The sequence below is a fragment of the Perca fluviatilis genome, chromosome 20, assembly GCF_010015445.1.
Source record: "Perca fluviatilis chromosome 20, GENO_Pfluv_1.0, whole genome shotgun sequence".
Lineage (NCBI taxonomy): Eukaryota > Metazoa > Chordata > Actinopteri > Perciformes > Percidae > Perca > Perca fluviatilis.
In genome coordinates, this window is record NC_053131.1 from 21014487 (window position 1) to 21039217 (window position 24731).

Here is a 24731-nt window from a genome sequence, read left to right on the forward strand (position 1 = left end):
ATCCTGCAGAGGGAAAGCTTTGCTTTAGCTGTGGGTAATTCCACACATAACAGTGAAAAAGATGAAGTAAAATAATATATTTCATGATTAACCTTATTCCCCTCACTTCATGTGTAATTCTGCATTTAGACATCAAACTACCCATGCCTTTCCTTTTGTATTTTTTTTAAATGAAATCCTGACCAATAGTGTAATATAGGCTACTGCAATCACATGAGTTTAGATTTGATATTTAATCCACATTTGATCTAAGAACAGCATGTATGCTACTAATTAACAGCAAACACAGGTAGTAACAAGGCACTTATTGTTCTTACACGGTGGGATTTAACTTTTAACAAGGCAGATTAACAAGGTGATGACTGAGGCTAGAGCACAAAACTCCTGCTAGAGAAATAATAACAACCTTATAATATATTATTGAATACAATACTGTTAATGTGACACACTGGTAATCTGCAGTGTTGCATTGGGAGATTAAGTTGAAAAATAAGGACAAACTAAAACACCAGTCTATATATTCTCTGTCTTGTTAACTGTCCGGTAGGTGTGTCTCATTATAGTCACTGTCCCGTCTTATCTCAGCAGCTGGGTGGAGTAAAAGTCGGGTTAGCTCATACCTAGTGTGTGTAATAAATAGGATTTCTTAGACAGCTCAAGTATTGAATGAACTTTTGGAGAGCAGGCCAGTCCTTTGGAATGAAGTCTGAAGTCGTCTCAGTCCTTTTGGTCCTACAACTGAATAGTGTTTGGACTGTCACATGGACCGAAAGTGATTATTGATTCTTTTTCATTGTTACTTCTGTACTTTAATTTTTTGATTCACATATATTCGGAGCAGTTTGGGGTTTTAAGGACATTTTAAGTCCGTTACTGCACTTGGGGAAGACTTTCTTATATTTCCAAGTGTGCTCGTTTTAACTGAAGCAGAAGATGGGAGAAGATACGCGGGCATCGCAGGACAAAAACGCGCAGAATTCGATGGAGAATGGGCCACATTTGGGAGCGGGGGGTCCAGATGCCGCGCAGCAAATTGAATGCAGCAGCATCCCAAACGGCGACAGCGGCTCGGCCGCCAATACGCGTTTATACAAGAGGCGCTGGATGATCGTGTTCCTGTTCAGCGCATATTCCCTGAGCAACGCGTACCAATGGATCCAGTACGGGATCATCAACAACATAATGATGAAGTTCTACAACGTGGAAGCCTTCTCTATAGACTGGCTGTCCATGATCTACATGCTCACCTACATCCCATTCATCTTCCCGGTCACCTGGCTCCTGGATAAGAAAGGGCTGCGGGTCACAGCGCTGCTGGCCAACGCGCTCAACTGCGCCGGGACATGGATCAAGGTGGCCAGCGCCAAACCCAACTTGTTCGGGGTGACCATGGTCGGACAGCTCTCAAGTTCCCTTGCCCAGGTGTTCATCCTCGGCATGCCCTCCCGCCTGGCGTCGGTGTGGTTCGGCGCGGATGAGGTTTCCACCGCCTGCTCCATCGGAGTTTTTGGGAATCAGGCGAGTTGATCTCTTAGCCGCAATTGTCACTGTGATAGACATCTATATTCTGTTTGATTTGATTTAGTCCCGAACTCCCCCTGAGAAATGTTTGAATTGCATGAGTAGCCTGAATCAGACCCAATGCCATGGCTGGATTAACCTCTTAGGGGGCCTGGGGCAAATAGTTGCTGTTGGGCTCCTGACCCACCCTCATCCCTCCACCTATGGCCAGAAAAAACAACCAGATTATCAATTACTTGAGCAATACAGGGCCCTTCTACATGGTTAGTAATGTCAGTATGCCTTTGTTGACCAAAAACAAATGGCATGTAGTAGCCTAAAACCTGGAGGTTTTGAGGGTCTCTGCGGTCATGATCATTTGCACTTCTCACCTGAATGAAAACATATTTGTGGAATTTCTTAGTTTGTACTGAATTCTGATACCAAAGGGATTCTTCCAGTAGACTTTCACAAATATGTGCGTCTTTGGTCCTGATAAAAATCCTTTGCAGTTTGTACAAATTTAGCGTGGACAGATACACAAGCACTTTTCATTGCCTGTAAAGCTTGAGAGGCGTGTGTGTTTGTGTGTGTGTGTTTGTGTGTGTGTGTGTGTTCGACATGTGACAGCTTATTTGCACAGTCATAAAACCTGCTTACCTTGAAAAAGCTTATCCGGGTTCATGGATTCTTCTTGTTTGTTGGACCATTTCGATTGTTGAAGCATTGTCTTCATGTTCAGCCTCCAATCAAATACTTTTAAATCAATCTGAGGGGCAGATGAATAATGGGGTACAATAGAAGAAAAAACTAAGTTCAGCTACACATATTTTTATTGAATTTTCTTTCCCTAATTTCTTCTGTTATTTGTGAAATAGTGGATACTTTCTCCTCTTTGGGCCTGAAAACGTTATCTTATATGAAACATCTGAGAAATTTAGATGGGAAATCTGACTTTAGTGGAACTGCAAACATTATTATTATATATGCATATATATATTATAAACATTTGACAGCGTCCCAAACTGCACATAGTTTTTCTGTAAGGAGTCACAAGGCAATCAGGTTGGGGGCTCATTATGTATGTTTTGTGTAGATTGTAATTTGATATAGCTATCAGATGTAAAGGTAGTGGAGTAAAACGTAGCCGACACATACCCTCTGAAATGAAGTGTAAGTAAGAATGGAAGTATCCTACTCAACCACGCCTAAAGTAGCCTAACTTAAAACTGTACTGTAAAAATGTAGCTAGACTTAGCTTAGTTATTTTCCACCACTGTCTCTTTAACCTCACCAACTTTTCCGTGCCCCAGATGTAAAACAATAAATTAAACACGCGACAAAAATGTTTAAACTTAAAGAGATGTAATCTGGTGAAATATTCCTCAGTCGTGGAAGGTAGGCTATCTTATTTTTTTTTTTAAGATTATTTTTTGGGCATTTTTAGGCCTTTATTGACAGGACAGCTGAAGAAATGAAAGGGGGGAGAGAGGGCGCCCGGTAGGCTATTTGTTTTGAGGGTTGCAACCAAATGGGAGGTGACGTGCACAATTCCCCCTCAGTGTGTAGTCTGTGTAGCAATGCTGCCGTGTTCCAGGTATGGTAAACTGCGTTGTTTTTGTGTGAAAAAGTCAGAATGTCCAAATACTAGGCTGTATACAGGGGTTTGTATAATTACAGCTCATGTGTTCATATCTCGTCACTTTGAGGAAGTGGAATATGACCGCGAGGCAGTTTATAGCCCAAATAGGCTACCTAAAGTGTTTTAGATATGAGCCCGGGATTGTTTTAGTATCATTATCATAGACTGTTTTAGCCACTGTGGTTAAGCGTTTTATTGCACTGTTTTTATGGAAATAAGGCGAATACCAAAAAAAGCAATCTCGGCTAACTAGTAGCCTACCTTCTGCTGAATGTAAACACCGATACTGAAGGATTTGATATCATATGGATTTGCCAGGGTGAATAATGAACATGAAGTGCATTAAGGGTTGCAGTTTAAATGTTATTAGAGGTTTTGGTTCTCCTTCTCTTACCTTCCACTCCTTCCATTTATGGGTTTGCGCCTTTGCTCCATGCAGCAGAGGTGGCTGGAGGCTAGACAGCAGGGAATCCATCAACAATTACCATTGGAGCTTTGAGAACCCATTGAATAGCTTACTAGTCTACATCACTAATATCATTTTTTCAGTTATTTCATTTTTTTATATATATATATTAGAGCCAAAAGTTTAATTAATGTTCCCTGTTTTAAGTCTACTTTTTAGATACATAAAACCATATGCAGTAGGTAAAGCTCTACTTAAAATAACAACAACTTCAAAACAGAATCACATAGAATTATCAAATTAATTATGAAATGAATGAGGCACACTAAAGTAGCCAGTATCTACCATTTTTTCTTCATTAATCCATTAATCATTTGGTCTATCGAATGTCAGCAAATAAAAATGTCAGTTTTTGAAATTAGTTTTGACTCATCAATTGATTATGAAAATAGTTGCGGATGAATGATCTGTCGATCAAGTAATCAATGAATCAACTAATTGTTGCAACTCTAATTCTCATGAAAATGTTGTCACACTCAGTTGTGGCATGATTGAATCCTTTTCTGGAAAAAGTTAAAGAACATTGAATGTTGTTGCATGTGGCTCTTCAGCTAAGGTCCTCCCCTCGAGCTATATTTCTAAATATCTACAGGCCACCTAAATACTGTGCCACCTTCTTCGAGGACTTTACTGAAAAGTGTCAAAAAGCTGAACGCAGGTGGTGAAAAACTATTCTCCAGGTCCATTATGACACCTATAAAGAGAGACTTCACATTTATAATTTGGAACTGAGGAATGCAAGATGGTCCTTCTTCTCTGACATTATCGCCAGAAACAATAATAATTCACGTGCTTTGTTTGCTACTGTCGATAGGTTAACAAACCCTCCAGTACCAGTAGCATCTGAACTTTTATCCAGCAAGGCCTGCAATGAATTTGCCATCTTCTTCAGAGACAAAATTCAGAAAATTAGGCATTAGACACAATTAACAGTCAGTGCCTCTATATCAAGTACAGGATATTTGTTGTCACAGTGTCCAGGCAAAACAAATTCCAATATGACACAATTTTCATACGATCAACCATAAAAACCTGAAACTCTAATTCTCATGAAAACGTTGTCACACTCAGTTGTGGCATGATTGAATCCTTTTCTGGAAAAAGTTGAAGAACATTGAATAATCCAAATACAAAGTAATCCTCTGAAAAATGATTGATCATGACATTGTGATAATTGTGTATGTCCCACAGTAATAATCCTCCACTGAGAGTAAAAACAGTGACAACAAGCTCCAGTTTCCAATATGGTTGATTACTATAAACTCACATTTTAGCATCATATAGCATCGAAACTGTCAGTACCTCATCATGGCAGAGCATTCAAAATCCAGTGTTTTTGAGTACACAAGCACTTGATTACAAAAACAACATAACAAAAATGTGTTAGTGCTAGATGAATACGTTTTAAATCATCCGGCTTCAGGTCTGCCAGTGTGGTTAGCATCCAAGACAGATGATGCAATAAAAAGTGATTGGGCCAAGACATAAACTGGAAGGAGGAGTTTGAAATGAAAAATAAAACTTTCATGTGACTAAAGCGAGGTGTTAAAGACTGGAGTCAGTCAGGTATGTAACAGTTGGCTGGGATCAGAGCTTTCCAACATTGCTCATTATATTTCAACTGCACCACAGATCCACCTCTGCTAAATCAGAAGGACTAATAAGCAGTAATCGCCACTGCACAGCTGGCGAGCTTGTTTATGATCAGCATGTAGGAAAAACCTGCTGGGTGGGAGGGACGAGTCAGGTGAACTACCACGGCTTTGAGAGAACAGACACACAAGGAGAAATGTTAGCTCTTCCCTCCAGTTGTTAAGTGCTACTGAAGCCTGAAGGGGTTTCAGTAAGAGCAACACGAGTTCTCAGGATGAATTCCCTCATGAGTGGATGGACGGCCTTGGAGAGGCCAGAGCCAATGGTTGGTCTCCAGCAGGACAACCAGTTTGGGAGAATACAGCCAGCTGCCTCTGGGAGACAGCAACGACATCTTGGAGCCTTCAGCCCTGGATGCTGCGCAGCTCTTCCCACTGATGGAGACCAAGGTGTATAAGCGACGATGGGTCATGCTGTTCACCTTTAGCGCTTACTCCATGAGCAACGCCTTCATGTGGCTGCAGTATGGCATCATCAGCAACATCTTCATGCGCTTCTACGACATCGATAATCTCGCCATTGACTGGCTCTCCATGATCTACTTCCTCACCTACATCCCCCTCATTCTGCCTGTAACGTGGCTGCTCGACAACCGGGGCCTCAGGGACGTCGTGGTGGTGGGCGCAGCTTTCAGCTGCAGTGGGGCCTGGACATTTGCAATGACCTTCTTCGTCCCTGTAGTTTGGGCAGTCGGAGGTCTCCACCCCCTGTTCCATTGGCGTTCTGGGAAACCAGGTGTGTCTCTGTTTGCCTTTCAGGCTCAAAATATCTTTGGCAGTGTGTGTTATCTTCTCATATTGGTGTAGAGAGAGTATGAGTCGGGTTGCCAAAAAAAAAAAAAAAAAAAAAAAAAAAAAAAAAAAAAAAAAAAAGATCTATCATCTTTGGCAATCTGAAAGGGCGTGTCATAAAACAGGCAGGTACATGTTATGCCATGTCAGCGTCTTTGAATGTGTGACTGAGTCTGAATCCCTCTCTGGTGGCTGCTTCAGCTTCTAACAGTGAAAAGGATCTGAGAGAAGCGATGCATGTTAATTTGCAGTAACAAACACTTAATACATGTTGACAATGTTAGCTTCAGTTTGCTTAAAATTACTTCAGGATTTTGTGACAGCCTACGGTATGGAGTGTGGTAAATGTTAAGTTGAGGAATAAATAAGCAATAATCCATGACAGGCCACGGTTTACAGGGATTTTAGAACAGCTAGAGAGCGAAAGTATTAGCTCACAGTTTACTTTTAGGTTATTTTCCAAATGTTCAATGGTGATTTTCTTTAACAAGGGTAGGGCTTCATTCATTTTTATGACCATTTTGTGAAATATGTATTCTTAAATATTGTGTTCAGAAGACGTAAGTAAATTGTATGCAAACAAGTTAATTTTGAGCAGAAAAGAAAATTGCTGGAAGAATGTGGTGGCAGTGAGCAAATTTTACATGTCAGCTAAATAAAATATCATATAAGAAGTCTGTCACTTCTACATGTACACACTGTAAGCAGCAGTGTACTAATGCAACAGGTGAGGTGTGTGGTAAAGACTTTCCCAAACTGGGAGGAAGCAGATATGCCAGAATGTAGCTCTGTGTGTGTGTGTCTTTTGTTCTTTCTAGGCAGGGGAAATTGTGGGGGTGGCGGTTGACTTTCACCTCCTGCTTCTGAACAAATTCCCAGGCTTGGGGTAAACTAACTGTATAATGAGATTACACTGAGAATGCTGTGTCCATGGCAATAAGGAGGGCTGCTGGAGAGGGTGTGTGTGGTCATTTATCCTATCTTATCCTCTCACACTAAGAATACCAGAAAATGTATTGAACTTGTTAGGTCGTCTGAAGGAAAACCTGAACATGTCATTTCTGAAGGGAAGAATCTGGCTTCATAATTCATTTTAGTTCTAAACTATTCTTTCTGTACACGCCAATAAAAACAGTGAATGGATACTGCACAGGCATCTTATGTATTGGGCTATATATACTGTATATATGGATGCCTTGTGATCGCACCACGATGTTTAACCCTATACCTAAACATAGATCATCAAAAGACGTCTGACCCCTCTGATGCTCTTGAACCTCTGAACCTAAAATGTTTTTTGTGTTCTCTCTCACCTACATTAACAAACACTGCATACCGGCCATTGTCACACATGTTCTTGTTTTTTGCTTAAGTCCCACTCTCCGCCGCTGAAGATAAAAGAACACATTGTTGTTGATGTTTACTTGCTCACCAGGACTTTATTCCTTTGGATCCGGTCCCTAAACTTGATGCTTCCAAGTTTTCAGGCTGAAGTAGTTCACATATCCCCTTGGACATTCAGAAATAGTTCACATTAAGCAAAAGTAGGTAGGATTTCCATAAAGGCCTTTGAAGAACAAACAGATTAACAGTTTGTGTGCCAAAAGTAACTTCATAAGAGATCCTTAATTTGCACCAATTGAGAATAAGCTTGTTTTGCTTTTTTGTTATCAAGTTATCAAGACTTGCTCTACTTCTCCAAAATGCACAAAAATTTGCAATACAATGTATTTTCTTTGCTTGGATATGTGACAGCGATTAAACATAGTTGACTCTCCAGTTACTGTATTGAAGGGATCTCTAGCTAAATGACCTCAAGTTAAATTAATGATTAATATTCTCTATTGTAGAGGGTAACAGGTGCACATCTATAGCCTAAATCATGGTGGCTATAACATTCTCAGAGGACTGAAGGGTTCTGATGTATTTCTGTGCTTGCACGCCTCAAAACTGTTCACAGGTTTCTTCCCCCAGAACATGTCTTGTCCCTTTTTGCACATTTCCATCTCTCACCTAGAGTGGAGGGACTTTGGCTGGTGTTCCCTCTGGAATGTTCTTGAGGCTGTAGGAAGATGAGGAAGTGGGCACTACTCATGTGGTATTCAGATTTGGAAAGTTTAGTACCCCCCAACTGTCCGAGATCCACTAGAACTTTTGCTGACCCTGAGGGTGGGTTGGGAGGGGGAGTGTTAGGATATAAAAAGTCAAACAGACATTGTACCTTTATGTCAAGCACATGACCCCCTCGCCGACATGAGTTCCCCAAAATATGACCCCTTGCATTACCTGTACTTCTTAAAGCAATAGTTTTACATTTTGGGAAATTTGCTTATTTGCTTTCTGGCAGAAAGTTAGATGAGATGATCAATACCATTCTCATATCTCTCCGTCAAATGGTTAGCTTAGTTTAGCCTAAAGACGGGAAACGGGGTAACAGTTAGCCTGTCGGTGTTTGGTGTTTTAAGCCCCCAATGTCGTCTTCCAGGCAGCGCTGCATGGAAGGCACTAGGTTTAGTAGGGTTAGGTGTCAACAGCATTAACATCCATGATTGACATATATAAAACAACAACAGTCAACAGTCTCAGCGCTGCCTTGAAGTCGACGGTGGGGGCTTAAAACACCACCGAGCTAGCCTGTCTTGGTCCAACATAACCATCCATAAAGCAGCGATTTTTTAAAGTTTTTATATTTTCTTTTGTACAGATTAAACAAACATTATACTGTGTTAGCTAGTTTCCTAAAATGTAAAACTATTGCTTTAACACCACCCACCTTTGACATATTTAGATTTTAATTTTGTAATCACTACATATGAAATAAGCATGTATTAATGATGTGTTTACTGGTAGCCATCACTCACACAAATGTCAAGTTTGTGTTTTTTCAACTTTTGTAATGATGCTGTCCCCCTTTAATGATGTGTACCAACTATAGCTGTGTGTGTAGCTGTCAGCTAGAGGCGCAGATTCAATTTTAAATGTTGTGCCTCTTACCTACAGATGGGTATCGCCATTGGGTTCCTTCTCCCACCCATCCTTGTGCCTAATGTGGACGATATCAATGAGCTGGCGAACTACATCAGAATCATGTTCTACATCAGCGCAGGAGTTGCCACCCTCATCTTTATCCTCGTGGTCATTGGTAAGATTACTATTCACATCTGCAGGCTCATAGAGCTGTCAGGGCTTCTTGCCCACTCATGCAAGTCCCTTTCAAGTTCATATAACTCCCGCAGTCATGTTGTGAAAATATATAAAGCAAAGAGTCATCTTGACAGTTTGTGCTTTAGGGACTGTGACAAAGCTGTTACCTCACCTCCTTTGTCCCACAGTAATGCCAATGATATTTTTTAGTTGGCAGTGTAATGGTATTTTTAGACGAGAACACAGTTTTGCAACATCAGGGTTCATCGTATACACACAATTTTATCATTTTTGATATGGTAGAACTTTTTACTTGTTTGTTGGGCTCCTAAGGCAGCACTGCTGGAAAGCTGAGTCTTCCTGAGATGTGCTTTCTACCGAGAAACAGCATCGCAGTCCACTGGATGAGCAGCAGCAGTAATTGCTGTAATTGTTCACCTTTTGATGAGATGTGTTCAGACACGATGGGAAATACAAGCAGGAACTCAGAGAGTTGTGACAGTGTTTTATGAAATCATCTTCCCCGTCAGCTCTGTTAGTTCCTCCTTTCACCTCCACGAAGGACTAAAACTCATCGACAGTCAAAGAAACATAGTAAAGCTTCACCACGGGTTGCACTTCTTTCTGGGAGATGTTAACTGGCACTATGTTAACTGGCATTACAGGATGTCACCAAACTGATATGATAAATTGCCGCGCTCAAACAAGTGCAACAAACCAAAGGGGTGAGGGAAATGTCAATCCGATTTTCAGAAACTCAGTTTTCAGGGAAATTGAGTTTTTGGCTTGTAACGTCAAAATGTGCAGCCTTATCTCCTTTGTGAGGTGTCAAAAATGAGGCAGCGTTTCGTGCAATGGTGGCCATGGCCAAAATAGTACTGGTTCTAACCTTGCTAACAGGACTTTTTTTTTTTATAAAAAATTATTGTAACTCTTCCGCTATATCCATACGCCATGGCGGCCAGATTAGGAAAGCCAGTAGGAAATAGATTTTTTTCAGGGTTCTGATTGGCCAACATCTTTTGCTTCTTCTCCGCATGATTGGCCAACATGGCTCTAGGGTTAGGGTTATGTCGCCTTGTTTTTGTGTTTTTGCATTTCCATTTGAACTGATTTTTTTTAAAAGTGCTTGTGTGGGATATTTTTTGTGAATGGAGGGAAAAACACTATTTTCAAAAATACCTGTGTACGTGTGGATTAGGCCTAAGGCAACATAAATGAAAACACATGTTTGGATGTACTATGGGTATACAGGCTCTTTTTTATTTTGTACCCAACATTATTACATTATGATTACTTTATTAGCTGCAAGTTGCTGTGTGGCCACTAATGTGAGCTAATGTATCAAGGGTGTGGTATTAATATTGGTTATATCAGATCAGAAAAGCCAATCCAGGGACAGGCATTACAAATTAGTATGTAATATGTGATATGCTATTCTGTGTATCCGTCCCTGCAAAAATATCAAAAAAAGTTATTTTCTGGCATTATAATAACTTAATAAGGTACAAATTGGTTTATAAGGACGATGAATTAATACAAAGCTAATCAAATTAAGGTAAGGTGATAATGATTAATGTTTGTTCAACTGACTCATCCTGTTAATTAACTACAGATTTTGATTCCACTGTTATTCCTCTGCCTGTCACTATGACCTCCAGCGTCACACTGGGCTTTTACCCCCGTCAATGTCTGTATTGGCCGATAAGAGAACAGACAATGCACTATCACAACAATCTTAATGAAAGAACACAGAAGTATCCTCATGAAATATTGTGTTTGTCTAACAGTGTTTCAGGAGAGACCGGAGATCCCTCCCACCCAGGCCCAGGCTCATGCCAGGAACATCCCCCCCGGCGAGTACTCTTACACAGCTTCTATCTTGAGGCTGCTGCGCAACAAGCCCTTCATGCTCCTGGTGGTCACCTATGGTAGGTACCCTTCCTGTTTATTCATTTTATTAAACGATTAGGGTAATGTCAAAAAAATGGCAAAAATTAAAGTCCAAGATGATGTCTTTAGATTGCTTTTTTTGTCTGACCAACAATCCAAAACCCAGAAACATTTAAGTCACAATGATATTAAACAGAGGAAAAAAAGGAAAACCTCACATGTGAGAGGCTAAAACTAGAAAATATTTGGCATTTTACTTGATTATGATTAGTGATTAACCAAATATCAGAATTGTTGTAAGTTGATTCACTTACATAATACTGTAGGTTCATAGGAAGGTCCCATAAAATGATACCATAAAGCTAGAAGGAGGAAGTCGAGATCTGTGTCTTCATATGTTTCTCTATCATGATGATGTCTTGATTACATCACTGCGACATGCAAGTCATCCCACACTCCAACATCATTACTTTTATCACATATCCAGGGAAAGATGTTGTTGCAATCTCGAGGTGAAAGGTAACAAAGATTTAAAAGCCTTGAAATAGACGTCTGCGGTTGAAGCTGCCACAATCACATGTGGAGACTTACAGTCTCTATCAGCTGGTGTGCAGATATGGGGATGTGTCATCATAACACATGGACTTCCAGCGCAATGTGTAGTATTGATTTAAAGGTCTTTTGAGATGTCACTTTTTTGCTCAAAGGTCACTATTTAATGAAGACAATGTCAATGATTGACAGTGTGAAGCATTTTTAATTGTGTTAGTCTGTAAATGTGTACCCTTTACATGCCTGGACAATGGGATTTTAAGGTCATTTTGTGTCTTTGTGCTCCAGTTTAAATAAACTTAAATGCTATTAGCCAAGTAGTGACAGAGTCTGAAGGCTATAATGTGCGTGATGTGTGAAGTTGTCAGAAGTGTTTTTAGGGGGCAGCATTTGGTCCCATCTGCACCTTCTGCTTTCCCTACAGGTCTTCTCAAAATAGACAGACACTGATTTCTGTTTGTTGTCTGCAGGGCTGAACGTCGGCTGCTTCTATGCTATTTCCACACTGTTGAATCAGATGATCATTGAACAATATCCTGTAAGTCTCAGTGCGTCTGTTCTAAAATATGCTTCTGCCTTGTATACTTTATTTCAAACCAGATTAGCTTTTATGTTGCTCTTTCTTTGTTCTCTGTGTCTTCCTTCCTAACCTCCTCAGCCATTCGTTCCTGCCATGTACTCAGTGTCAAGAGGCCCAGCATGTAGACATTTGTGTGGTTTTCTCTGACACCAATAACTATGAAGCTGCCAAGGAGATGGCTCTGACACAGATAACTGGGGTCTGGGAATCTGATTGTTATTGTTTAGAGCTTCCAGGACAACATAACTACAGGCTGAACAAGGTCACAGATGCCTTATATAGTCTGTAAAACCAGAAATGTCATTGTTTTACTCTCAGGGTGAAGAAGTGAATGCTGGGAGAATTGGTCTGACTATTGTTGTTGCTGGCATGGCGGGGTCCATCATATGTGGCATTTGGCTGGACAAGACCAAAACATACAAGTAAGATATTTCTACAAAACAATGTTTTACTATTGATACTTTGAAAGGCAAAAACAATGCTGAAGTGATCTTAACTAATGCTTCCAGCCGTTGAGAAGAAGCCAAAACTCAGCCATAGTGTAATCATGCTACTAAAGTCTTCAGACAAGCAAGTGTTAAAGGTCCCCGGAAATCAATGATGAGGGTCAGTGATGACTTCATGTTGACAGTGGTTCTTCTAATGTCAGCTTTGTTAGGCAGTGCTTAGAGCTAAATGCTAATATCAGCATGCTAACATGCTCATAATGACAATGCTAACATGCTTTTGTTAATCAGTTGTATTGTGTACCATATTCACCATCTTAGTTCAGTGTGTTAGCATTGTAACATTTGCAAATTAGTGTTTGGCAAATTAAAAAACCTTTGACCTTTTTGATCTTGTGAGGAACATTGACACATTTCATGGCAATCCATCCGATAGCTCAAAACCACAAATATCAAACTCATGGTGGTGCTATAGGAAAAGTCAAAGCAGTTAGGATTCATACTCTGGTGGCTTATGAAAGTCTGTACATAATTTCATGGCATTCCTTCTGATAGTTGTTGAAATTGATATTTCAGTCTACAAAAAAAAGAACAAAGACCATCAGACCGACAGAGCCTGTAGCATGTCAACAAAATTCATGTTGTAGCTTCACATTTTAAGTGAAAACTCACCGTCACCTCTGAAAGGAACAACAGTCAGTCTCTGCTTTAAAACATGGGCTCCTTGCATAGATGTCTTTTAAAAAATCCATTAATGGGGAGATGTCCAAGTTCATTCATGAATGAGAATCCAGCGGAACTGAGTTTTATATCTGATGTCCCTCTCTGCTTATCTGAACTGACAGGCTATACTCTGCTGCTCCTGCAGGTCACATCTCAGGCCACCACATTAAACTTGGGAAATATTAATAATTCAATCTTAAAAGTGAAGATTTCCAATTGGTATCTGAATTATTGATGCTGTCATTTTTGTCTTGATCAAGAATATCAGTACTTTTTTTTCACAAAGTAACCACTTATTTCCAATAGATTTCCGAGTGTTAGATGTTTGGCACACTGCCTTCAGCGATCTGGCATGCAAACTATTATGATTCGTCCCTCAGATTCCTTACATACCATTAGGATGGTTAGCTGTCAAAGCCGTCAGGTCCGGATTTATATTGTTGACCCTCTCACGCCTATTGTCCCATGTGGGACAGAGTCAAAGGACTATGTTATAGTAACAAAAAATGTTTTGCAGCAATAATTTACGCGTGGTTGTACGAGAGACAGCTTCACCAGAGTAAGCCTGTTTGTGCAGATGGCCTGGCTTATGACGAGGGGTATTCAGTGACTCTTTCATTTTAAGTAAAACATTCTTCTAGAAAAAGATACCTGCTCTGACACAAACTATACATTACTTTTTAATATAGGTCTAAATCAGAACTATTTGATAGTTGTTATCTCTTGTAGTGGTAGAAACTGAAGATGTTTTAGACACAAGTCCTAGTTAGGTGCATCATAATATGCATTATACACATTTAATGAATGAGACACATACAATGATGCATGTTTAATGTGGAGGAGAACAGCTACTGGCTTATTAGATGGTCCCATTGCTCCCAGTTTAACCCTGATGGTTGTACTGATGAGTTTTGCTTCTTGTAATGAATTTCTTAAAGACAAAAAAATAAAAAAAGTGTAAACAAGTGTTTTTTTCAAATGAAACATGGGATCTACATTAAATAACGGCAGGTGTTGACAAATCTATGGAAACAGATATTTCTTTGTCATTTACACAACAAAACCAACACTAAAGTTGGGTGTTGCCTTTGCCTGTTAAGCTATTTTTATTGTTAAGCTTATTTTTTTAAGTATAGAATTGTCACATTATACTTTAGATGGAGGATTAGCAGGAAATATTTCCCCCAAAGCCAAATGGTTTTTTGTTTGTGTTGTAGGATTTCTTTGTTCTGATCAGCTTTGCAGGCATGTAGCAAACAGGAGGCTCGTCACAAGATTCGTTAATGTAAAAGTCAAATCAGATTACAGGATTTTCCTCAAATAGGGTGTGCTGTGTGTGAATGCATATGCTGATTGATCGTATCGCCATCGCACATTTTTTAAACTGCATGATTAATATTCCTCTCCTGTCTCCTCAGACAAACCACCTTGGCCGTATATCTCCTCTCTCTGATTGGGATGCTGGTTTACACCTTCACCCTCAACCTGGGTCACCTGTGGGTGGTGTTTGTCACAGCTGGAGTTTTAGGGTAGGTAACCATTACAGAGTAAAGGCTGCAGAGGTCATAAACATCATAGCCAGGGTTTGAAATTAAATTAAAAATTAACTATGGTCAGTTATTTCTCTATAAGGAATACTAAACAGGGTTCCTGCAGTTGTTACAGCAGCACAAAGAGAACAAAAGTGCAGATATATAGAGAAAATTTTTTAAGAGGTATATTAAAAAAAACAAAGTAAATAAAAAAATAAACAAGAACATGTGAAGACAACAATTGCAAGGCAAAGTGACAGTGGTATGATTGAAGTGACAGTAGTAGGAGTCATCTGAGATTTGTTATGCCAACTCATAGTATACAACATCTCTCTAAACTCTTTATGTTAGCTTCAAGACTTTGGATCCTGATTAAAAAAGAAACTACGATATAATTAATTATAAATTTACAAAGATGATCACAGGTAAAAGTGTTTCAATTTAAACAATGCCTCATTGCAACACATGCCAATTTTATGTCAAGAAGTCATTAATGTCATTTATTTTAACAAAGATTTAAGTCTTAAGAAATGGTGGCTAAGAGAAGGTTTACTGTGACGTGTCATTATGACACCGTTTTTAGACTAATTTTAAGCCCCAGGTTATTGTGAACCTTGTCTGTCACACTTGATGTCCACAGGTCTTAACAGTTCTTACAGTTTTGCTAATAATGTGTTAAAGTGCCCATATTATGAAAAAAACACTTTTTCTGGTATTTGGGGTGTTCTTTTGTGTCTCTGGTGCTTCCACACACATACAAACTTTGAAAAAAATCCATCCATGCTGTTTTGAGTGAGATACAGGTTTCTGAATGTGTCCTGCCTTCAGTCTCCTAGTGAGCTGTTCAAAATCGGCTCGGACTGTGACGTCACAATCCGAAACGAGCTGGCTAACCGCAACCGTTAGCTCGTAGCATTAGCGTTAGCATGCTAACGCTAATGCTAACACTAGCATGGTACCTCTTTCTCAATAGCAAAGCACTGCTATAACACACACAAGTTCACCATAATATACAAAAGAACTACTTACATGTGCTCCCTCATTTAGAAGTCTCCCAGTTAATCCTGACTTGTAAGTGACTGAAGTTGGAGAAACAGCCTGTCTTTTACTTCTATGGAGCTAGCTAGCTGACATGCTCTACATCTGAGCTACTGAGCATGTGCGAGTGCAATCAAAGATAGTACAGAAGAAGAAGATGAAAAGATGTCTCACTCTGTAGCTAAAACAGAAACCAGGTGAAAAGAGGATCTACAGCAGTGAGAGAGAGAGCTGTGCAGTACAACAAAAATATGGTGTTTTTTGAAAATTAAACCATGTAAACCTATTCTGGTACAACCTTAAAATACAATTATGAACCTGAAAACGAGTATAATATGGGCGCTTTAAAACATTTTTTTAGGCATTTTTTGCATTGCTGGCATGAGCGCTGCTTTGTCAAAGCAATATTAATGCTCCTCTGATCCCCCAGTCCACGAGCTTTGTCCTGACAATTATTGCTATTTATGGTAAGCTGATTAAGCCCATAACTGGTTTCCATAGCAATTCCTTTGTCGGCTTTCATTACTGAAACCCTGACAGGATGTATTGTACACCGATATACACTTGCCCTACTTTTAAATCTTCTTTGGTTGGGATGAAAACTACTGCAGATCACACATTTTTCTTTTAGCGTTTAATTTGACTGTGTGTGTGTGTGTGTCTCTGTGTCTGTGTGTGTGTCTGTGTGTGTCTGTGTGTCTCTCTGTCTGTCTGCAGCTTCTTCATGACAGGATATCTACCTCTGGGCTTTGAGTTTGCAGTAGAGCTTACCTATCCAGAATCAGAGGGAACCTCATCTGGACTGCTTAACTGTTCAGCTCAGGTGAGTAATGTTAGCATGAACAACAAATAAAACAGAATACAAAAGGTGTTGGTTTGGGGCTGTACTTTTTTTTTTTAAATCTCCTTTCAGATCTTTGGAATCATTTTCACCATCTCCCAAGGGAAGATTATTGATAGATGGGGCACTTTAGCAGGAAACATCTTCCTGAGCATCTTCCTGCTAATAGGAACAGTACTGACAGGTAAGATATTAACCTCTCCTCTGTTTCCTCAGCATACACCTCTCCTGTCACAGTGCTTACAACAACTTTTCAAAACAACAGTGAACATTGAACTCCTGTCAGCAACTGTGGATGCACGTGATATTAAATGGAACTTGAACACAGAAGTGAAGCATGACTATTTAAACCAGGGCGTATTGTGTTTATAGACCTTAGATTTATTAAGTTACACGCAGCACTGTGGTATATTTCATTAGTGCCCTTTATTTGTTTATCTAAATAAAGGGCACTATCTTTCATAGGATAAGGTTGCCCTCTAGTGGCTGAATCAAAAATCCCCATTTATTAAAGGCACAATTAAATGAAAATTACAGCATCTTATTCGTTCATGCTCCATATCAAACAAAAAATAATATGCTCTTTTAAAATTCCTTAACTTTAAAGCATTTTACTGGTTACCTAATGTCATGTATTATGTTAACAGTGGTGTGATTAAAGTGACAGTAGTAGGAGTCCTCTGAGATTTGTTATGCCAACTCATAGTATACAACATCTCTCTAAACATTGCCATATTATCTCTCTATCAGCTCTTACAGTTTTGCTAATAATGCGTTAAAAAAGATTTTTTGGCCATTTTTTGCATTGCTGGCACAAGAGCTGCTTTGTCAAAGCAGTAGTAATGTTCCTCTGATCCCCCGCCAACGAGCTTTGTCCTGACAATTATTGCTATTTATGGTAAGCTGAAAGATTAAAACAATAATATGCTCTTTTGAAATTCCTTAACTTTTAAAGCATTTTACTGGTTACCTAATGTCATTTATTATGTTATTTGACCTTGTGTGTGTGTGTGTGTGTGTGTGTGTGTGTGTGTGTGTGTGTGTGTGTGTGTGTGTATGTGTGTGTGTGTGTCTCCCCCTGAAGTCCTGAAAGAGAGGAAGTTATAAGGAGCATAGACTCTCAAAGAAAAAAATTCACACTAATATCCCAAGTGCAACTTAGGTCATCTCAAACAAAGCTCAAGTCAATCATTCACAAGGGGAACACACTTGGAACCTCAATGGTTTTTACACTCCTACACAAAATCATCTTTGTAAACATTATTGTATCTAATGTAGGCATTTTATATGTCCTGTCAGTGCAATACAACTGCCACTTTAGTGACTCCAACATAACTACACTATTTCACTTAACTTTAACTTTCGTAAGCTTTTACAGTCCTCCTCTGATTAGTGTTAATGTAGTGTTCTATGCATCTAATAAGCAATATTTTAACTGTGTTTCCTCATATTGGACCAACATTGTGTGTAAGTGAATGTAGTCTTTACATTGCTGAAGCATTCTATTGAGTGTTAATGTTTAATGCAGACTAAGCACTGTGCTGTGTTTTCCCGTCATGGCAGTCAGATCAACAAGGCTCATCTTTAACACATAACAACTAATTTATCTGATATTCTCTGACATAAAACATGCAAATCATCCCTTTCAAAATAACATAAGATACATTGGGTTGTGGAATGAAATCCCTGTTACCATTTTGTATGGGATGTGTTAACTCATTTTAAAGATCCTGAAACTGTGACAGGTATTTGGAAGTAACACTAAGATACAGTATGATTAGTGCTGTCTAGGCACCTGCTTTGAACAGCCTTCTGTGTTGTCCCTTTTTTTTTCTATTTCAACCTAAAATACAGTACATTGAATTACAGAAGTGTGTCATCACCACTGATATGCCATTTTCTTTTTCTGATTTCAAACCAAATGTCCACCGAGGCCACAACTTCCATAAGCTAAGCTTTTCCCTCTCCTTTATCGCAGGATTCATCAAGTCCGACCTCCGACGCCAGAAGGCCAATCTTCAACACTCTGAGGTGCAGACAATGAGTGTAAGTACATCTGTGTACACTACATAAAGTCTGAGGTGGGATCTTCACATCCCTTTAGAGTAGGAATGTGTCAGATGTCTCTGGGCTGAATGCACTCTGAATGGTTCTCATGCACTGCTGCATACACACGAGCAAAGCAGGGGTTGCACTTCTACAACCTCACTAAAACATTCTCTATTCTCAGATACTGTTAGCAGAAAGAACAATTATGCTTTGTCTGACAGCTCTCCAACGTGCTCTAACAGCATGTTTACCATCTGTTGCTATAAAAACCTAATTTTGTTTTCACTTTTCCAAGAACCGCAGTTGACAGCTATCACAAAGATCTGTAATCTGTACTAATCAGTTCATAAAACACTGTAATAATGTGATAACAACACACCACTATCCACTGTTAATAAATAAAAAAGCAGGTTTCATTTATTGAGTTAAACTGAAACAAAAGCATCTATTTGGTCAATAGTCCACATGTATGTAACATATCACATGTTTAAATGTAGTTGAACAGAAAATAAAACCCAGTGGCCTCCAGCTGCTCAGAATCACCTCTAAATTATTAACAATGAATGCCATTTTAAACAAACATAACATGCACTAAAATGAAAAGCTCCAGTAATCCTGCACACTAATATATCTTAAATAAGATACATTAAATTGACCACCACCAGTTTCCTTCTTTTATTATAGAGCCAGTTCTGTTAAATTGTTAGAAATAAGAAGACCAGCAGCAGCGAGATAGATAACGATACAGGCACAACAGTTGAAATAAGTAATAGGTGAATAGATGTAAAATATATCTAAATGAATAATGCCAAACAAATACTGTTACATCTTAGCATGATTTGCTGCTAGATGACTTTGAACTAAACACTGTATTCTCCTCACTAAAGGCAGTGTAAGTGGAGCTGCTGGGCTAGAGTGCAGGTAGCAGGCAGTATTAGTTGGGTGTGCTGGGTTTGGTGGAGGGCACTCTGGGGGTGGTGTAGGATGGAGGAGATGGTGGAGGATGAGGTGGCCCCTTCTAAACCCCTCAGAGGTGTGACACCCAAGCTATCGTTCTAGCCTACAGGCTCTAGGTCATCGGTGCAGGACTACGGGGCCACAACGTGCAGCGGCCACTGGCAACGGCAGTCTTCACATAAACCCACAACCTCACTAAAATCCAAACACACACCTGCCAAGGTAGGGGCACACCCTCTTTACACCAAGTAAACACCTGTAATACCACACAAACACATACACACATGCACGCAGGCAGGCAGGTACACAACAGAGTAACATGTGACAGTAAACAAACCTTATCTTCAATGTCAAAATTCCACTGAAATCTCCAGAACATTCAACAAAACCACATTACAAACCACATTGTCTTTCAATTTACAAAAAATAGATGACAGGTATTCTTAATACTTGAGGTTATTACTACTGAACTGCAGTACATTCTGCTCCACTCCACAATCAAAATAAACAGGTTCACCTTCTGTTATTTTGGAATAAAAATCCCAGGATTTCAGCCTCCTATAAAAGTCACTATCATTACCAGCGGTTGTGTTTTTTTTGTTGTCACTGTGCGTCAACTTTGTTTTGCTCTATTCAAATCAACTTCCAAAGTGATCATTTGACATTTGTGATGAACTGACAGTACTAACTGATTTGAGGATGATTTTGATGAGTACATAACAATTTCTGGAGTATAGATTTAATGCAAGAGGTTAATGTTTTAAGGTGTTTAATTAATACTCTAATGTACAGAATAATTTTGGTCTATGTTAACGTTCTGTTGTCTTTCTGAAGGATGTGATGAGTTGAGAATTTGTGTCTTCTGATTTTAAAAAAAACTACTACTTTTGCTCATTTTTTGGACGATACAATTGTAATTGTTTTCTGTCCTCTTCCTTTACAGAAAGCGAAAGCTGATCTAGAAGGAGTCATCTCTCCCCCTGAAGTCCTGAAAGAGAGGAAGTTATAAGGAGCATAGACTCTCAAAGATACCGTGTCCAGATTCAAACAGAAATACTGACACTGTCAAACATAAACATGCACACACACGGCCACATAGAAGAAGAAAAAAGCTGCTGTGAAGAGTAAGCACATGGAGAGTGAACATACTGAGCAGCCCTCTGTGAGGCCTTAAAAACCTGCAGACCTGAACGCCACACTCTGGCCTGAACACCAGACATTCACACTAATATCCCAAGTGCAACTTAGCTCATCTCAAACAAAGCTCAAGTCAATCATGCACAAGGGGAACACACTTGGAACCTCAATGGTTTTTACACTCCTACACAAAATCATCTTTGTAAACATTATTGTATCTAATGTAGGCATTTTATATGTCCTGTCAGTGCAACACAACTGCCACTTTAGTGACTCCAACATAACTACACTATTTCACTTAACTTTAACTTTCGTAAGCTTTTACAGTCCTCCTCTGATTAGTGTTAATGTAGTGTTCTATGCATCTAATGAGCAATATTTAAACTGTGTTTCCTCATATTGGACCAATATTGTGTGTAAGTGAACGGAGTCTTTACATTGCTGTAGCATTCTATTGAGTGTTAGTGTTTAATGCAGACTAAGCACTGTGCTGCGTTTTCCCGTCATGGCAGTCAGATCAACAAGGCTCATCTTTGCCTGCCATTCAGGATCACATGGAAGCATTACTTCTGCAACCTGCTGATTATAAATATGATTGATGCTGTGCATCAGTTTTGTCCTTGTTTTACTGTAAGTGATCTCTACAAGACATTTGGTGATACATAACTGGATGAACATGTGAGAGCCTCTGGAACATGAAGAATGATAGCACAGCACAAAACATGATGGAAGGCAAGTCGATCTACTGCAGTTGTCATTTTGCACAAGAAGATGTTTTTATGTGTACTTAGCTTGTAAAATTGTTACTGAGAAATGAAGTTCATGCTATGTAACCAGTGTTTGTACATTAACATGTTTTACTTGATGTGTTGTGGCAAGCTGTCTGGTGATTTTATAATGAATGTTGTCTTTCAGTGGTATTTTAGTACATTTTAACAGTGCAGCACAAATATTAAATGTTTGTCAAAAGAAAAAGAAAAAAAAACAATTACACCCTTGGAAACAAGATGTCTCACAACTGATTTTTCACATGTGGTTTATAAATACATATCCAAAATCTAATCATTTCATTATCTAAAAGTTCTATATGACAATAACTGGGTGTAGAAACATTACATAGCACAGAACAAACATCGAAAATAATTGATGATATTTGTGTTTATGAGACTTTGCAATGAAGAGCAGAGCATAGTTTTATACAGTATAGTCATCTGAGTTCTTCATCACGTCAAACCATTTTTGATTGCACTGTGAACTGTAAATTTAATAAACATTAAATACAGCCCACGTAGTTGTATATGGTCTATAGAAAGTGTTAAAAGTAGGAAAGTAATGTACAACCAGAAGCAGCACACTAGGACCAGTCCACTAGTGTCTGGTGGTCATTGTGGAGGTGGGAGGAAACTCAAACAGCCAGGATTCAGTTACGTTTCTTCTGTCGTGCTCCGACTTCCTCTTGTGGCTCTGGGATACACTGGAATCCAATCAGCATTCCTATGATGGAGAAAGCTAGAAAAACACATCAAAATGTAATCAATTAAGGGATAATGTAAAGATATTTCTCCATCACTCCTCAGTACAGTCCATACTCACTTGCCACAATGAGAGGTGCCATGACTCCGATAGTCAGAGGAGCAGTTTTGTAGATGAAGGCTTCAGACAAGAAGTGACCCAACGCCAGCACAAATGTCCATAGGGTGATGTGATACAGCCTGCAGGAGCCGGTATGACACACAGTAAGAACGTACAGTATGAAGACTGCCAACAGAAACAAGGTGCAGGAAGTGAGAAGCTGTCTTACGTTCTGTTCTGGATATCAATGGCACAAGAACAGCGAATGATAGACGACAGCAACGTCCAAATGCCAAATGTTCGTGCTTGGAGACCATTCACTAAGGAAATGAGAAGTAGAAAATCAGGAATGAAGGGGTTTACAAAAAAAACTAAACTTATTTTATTTACACATTTTTTGATACAAGCCAGATCAATAAGTCGGCTGGGCCAATATTAGCTTAACACAAATAGCCTACTATATTTCTATCAATATACGTAGCCTATACTGTATATGTCGGCTGATAAGTAATTGCAGTACTAAGATGTCAAATATGTTTGGGGTCATTTAGAAACTGTCACCTTTACATTGTCCACCAGAGAGCACTACTTTTTAACTGTTAAAAAAATGTTTACATAAATATATGAGTCATATACAAATGTCTTAGCAGCTGATACAAATTCCAGATACGTTTTTCTATTCAACGCTATTTTATAAACGTATATATTTTCTGAGGAATCATATCACCAAGTCCTGAACACCTGACAACCCCAACATCATGATCAGTTGAGTGGAAAATATGCAATAGGATGATGTGACATTTAATGTTGTCCCATCTGTAATGTACATTAGGTTTCGTCAATCAAACCTAGTTTGCTCACCAAACTCTGGTGTGCCTGTGTAGAGCTTCTCTGACAAAAAACTGTGGTCTTTGAAACTCTGCACGGTGTTTCCAATCGCGATGACGGACACCATCACCAACCAGCTGCGCAGGACGTTCAGAAAGCGACTCATGTTTTCTGTCTGTGAGACGCACCTGTCCGAAAGAAAAGTTAGTGTGCTGTTGATCTGTGCAGGATAAACAGCTTCAAACTTAAGGCGAATGCAAGTGAAGCTGGCTGTTCATATTACAATCAGAATAACAGATGTCTGCTCCATGTTAACTGGCCGACACAACACAGGAAGACCATATATCAGCTAGCAAGAGATATTCAGCAATAACAAACGTGACATAGCATGCCGACGTTGCTGTACGAACCTGGTTAAAACAATTATGAATTGTACGTATATTTACCTGGCGGCCTCTACAAAACTACCATGTGAACATGTTCCTGAGTGGGATGAAACAAGAGAGAACTGGATATAAAACAATTCGATGGGAGTCAAGCCAACCGACTTTCATGGACTGTGGGGGGTTGACCAATAACATATTTTAAGAAATGGCTCCATCCAATCGTACCATTCAAATGATTGGCCCATACGAGCGTTCAGGTTCCGCCTACTTTCTTTGCCAACCAATAGAAACCAAGAAACCCGGTCACCTGTAGACTGTAGGCTAGGCTGCGTTCAAACAAAGAGCAGATGTGGAACAGGAGGATGCTCTGTGGGGACTTGCGTCTTCGTTAAATCTGTACAAGTACAGGAAGTAGAATGTATTTTTTGTATTATTATTCAGAATATAGATATACAAACAAGCATTTTTACAAATTCACTTAAAAAAATAGAGCTTTTGCCTCTGGTCGAGTATATAAACAAAACATAGGAGCTTATACATAACAAATCAACATAAAGAAATAAAATAAGAGAAAATAAATAAAAAGGGCTAAATTAAAAACAACAATAATAATAAATTATAGTTTCAAGTAAATAAATCAATTTAAGGGCTTGTTTTGTTCTTAACCCGTTTCGATGACTTACAAAATATTTAACTCATTCTTCCATGGACCAGGGAGGGTCACTAAAATAATTCGAGTAATACTTCCATGTTATCTTGAACGACGTTAATTAACGAAAACTGGTTTAAGTATTTCATTTTATATTTCAGTTCATAAGAGCGGCTAATAATATGTGTATCAATACTAGTAACACATTTCTTTTGTGCATATGTTCTTGTTCAAACACAGAAAAACACATATATTATCCTCATAGATATATATATTATCCTAAGTCAATATGCGCTCTTTTCGTTCGACAGCGTATGCCTAGACATTAGAGTCCCACCAAAGCTTTGGTCCC

General features: G+C 39.1%; 2 protein-coding genes across 3 annotated transcripts; one reads left to right on the top strand and one right to left on the bottom strand.

Annotated features, from left to right (window-relative positions):
• The first annotated feature begins 544 nt into the window (after positions 1-544).
• flvcr2a (FLVCR heme transporter 2a) lies at positions 545-22227 on the top strand. Of its 2 annotated transcripts, XM_039786110.1 has the most exons (11): positions 545-1518; positions 9053-9194; positions 10987-11127; positions 12112-12179; positions 12540-12643; positions 14809-14919; positions 16678-16783; positions 16874-16985; positions 18780-18847; positions 19910-20029; positions 20751-22227. In XM_039786110.1, exons 1-11 carry the CDS (start codon positions 934-936, stop codon positions 20814-20816), a joined length of 1623 nt encoding a protein of 540 aa, XP_039642044.1. In that variant the 5' UTR covers positions 545-933; the 3' UTR covers positions 20817-22227. The 2 variants fall into 2 exon arrangements, with proteins under 2 accessions (XP_039642044.1, XP_039642045.1); XM_039786111.1 differs by lacking the exon at positions 19910-20029 and having other exon boundaries at positions 550-1518.
• Positions 21967-23925, bottom strand: erg28 (ergosterol biosynthesis 28 homolog). Its single transcript, XM_039786114.1, has 5 exons — positions 23791-23925; positions 23378-23532; positions 22746-22836; positions 22538-22656; positions 21967-22453 (listed from the first exon to the last, which is right to left on the bottom strand). Exons 2-5 carry the CDS (start codon positions 23508-23510, stop codon positions 22365-22367), a joined length of 432 nt encoding a protein of 143 aa, XP_039642048.1. The 5' UTR covers positions 23511-23532; positions 23791-23925; the 3' UTR covers positions 21967-22364.
• Between the last annotated feature and the right edge of the window lie 806 nt (positions 23926-24731).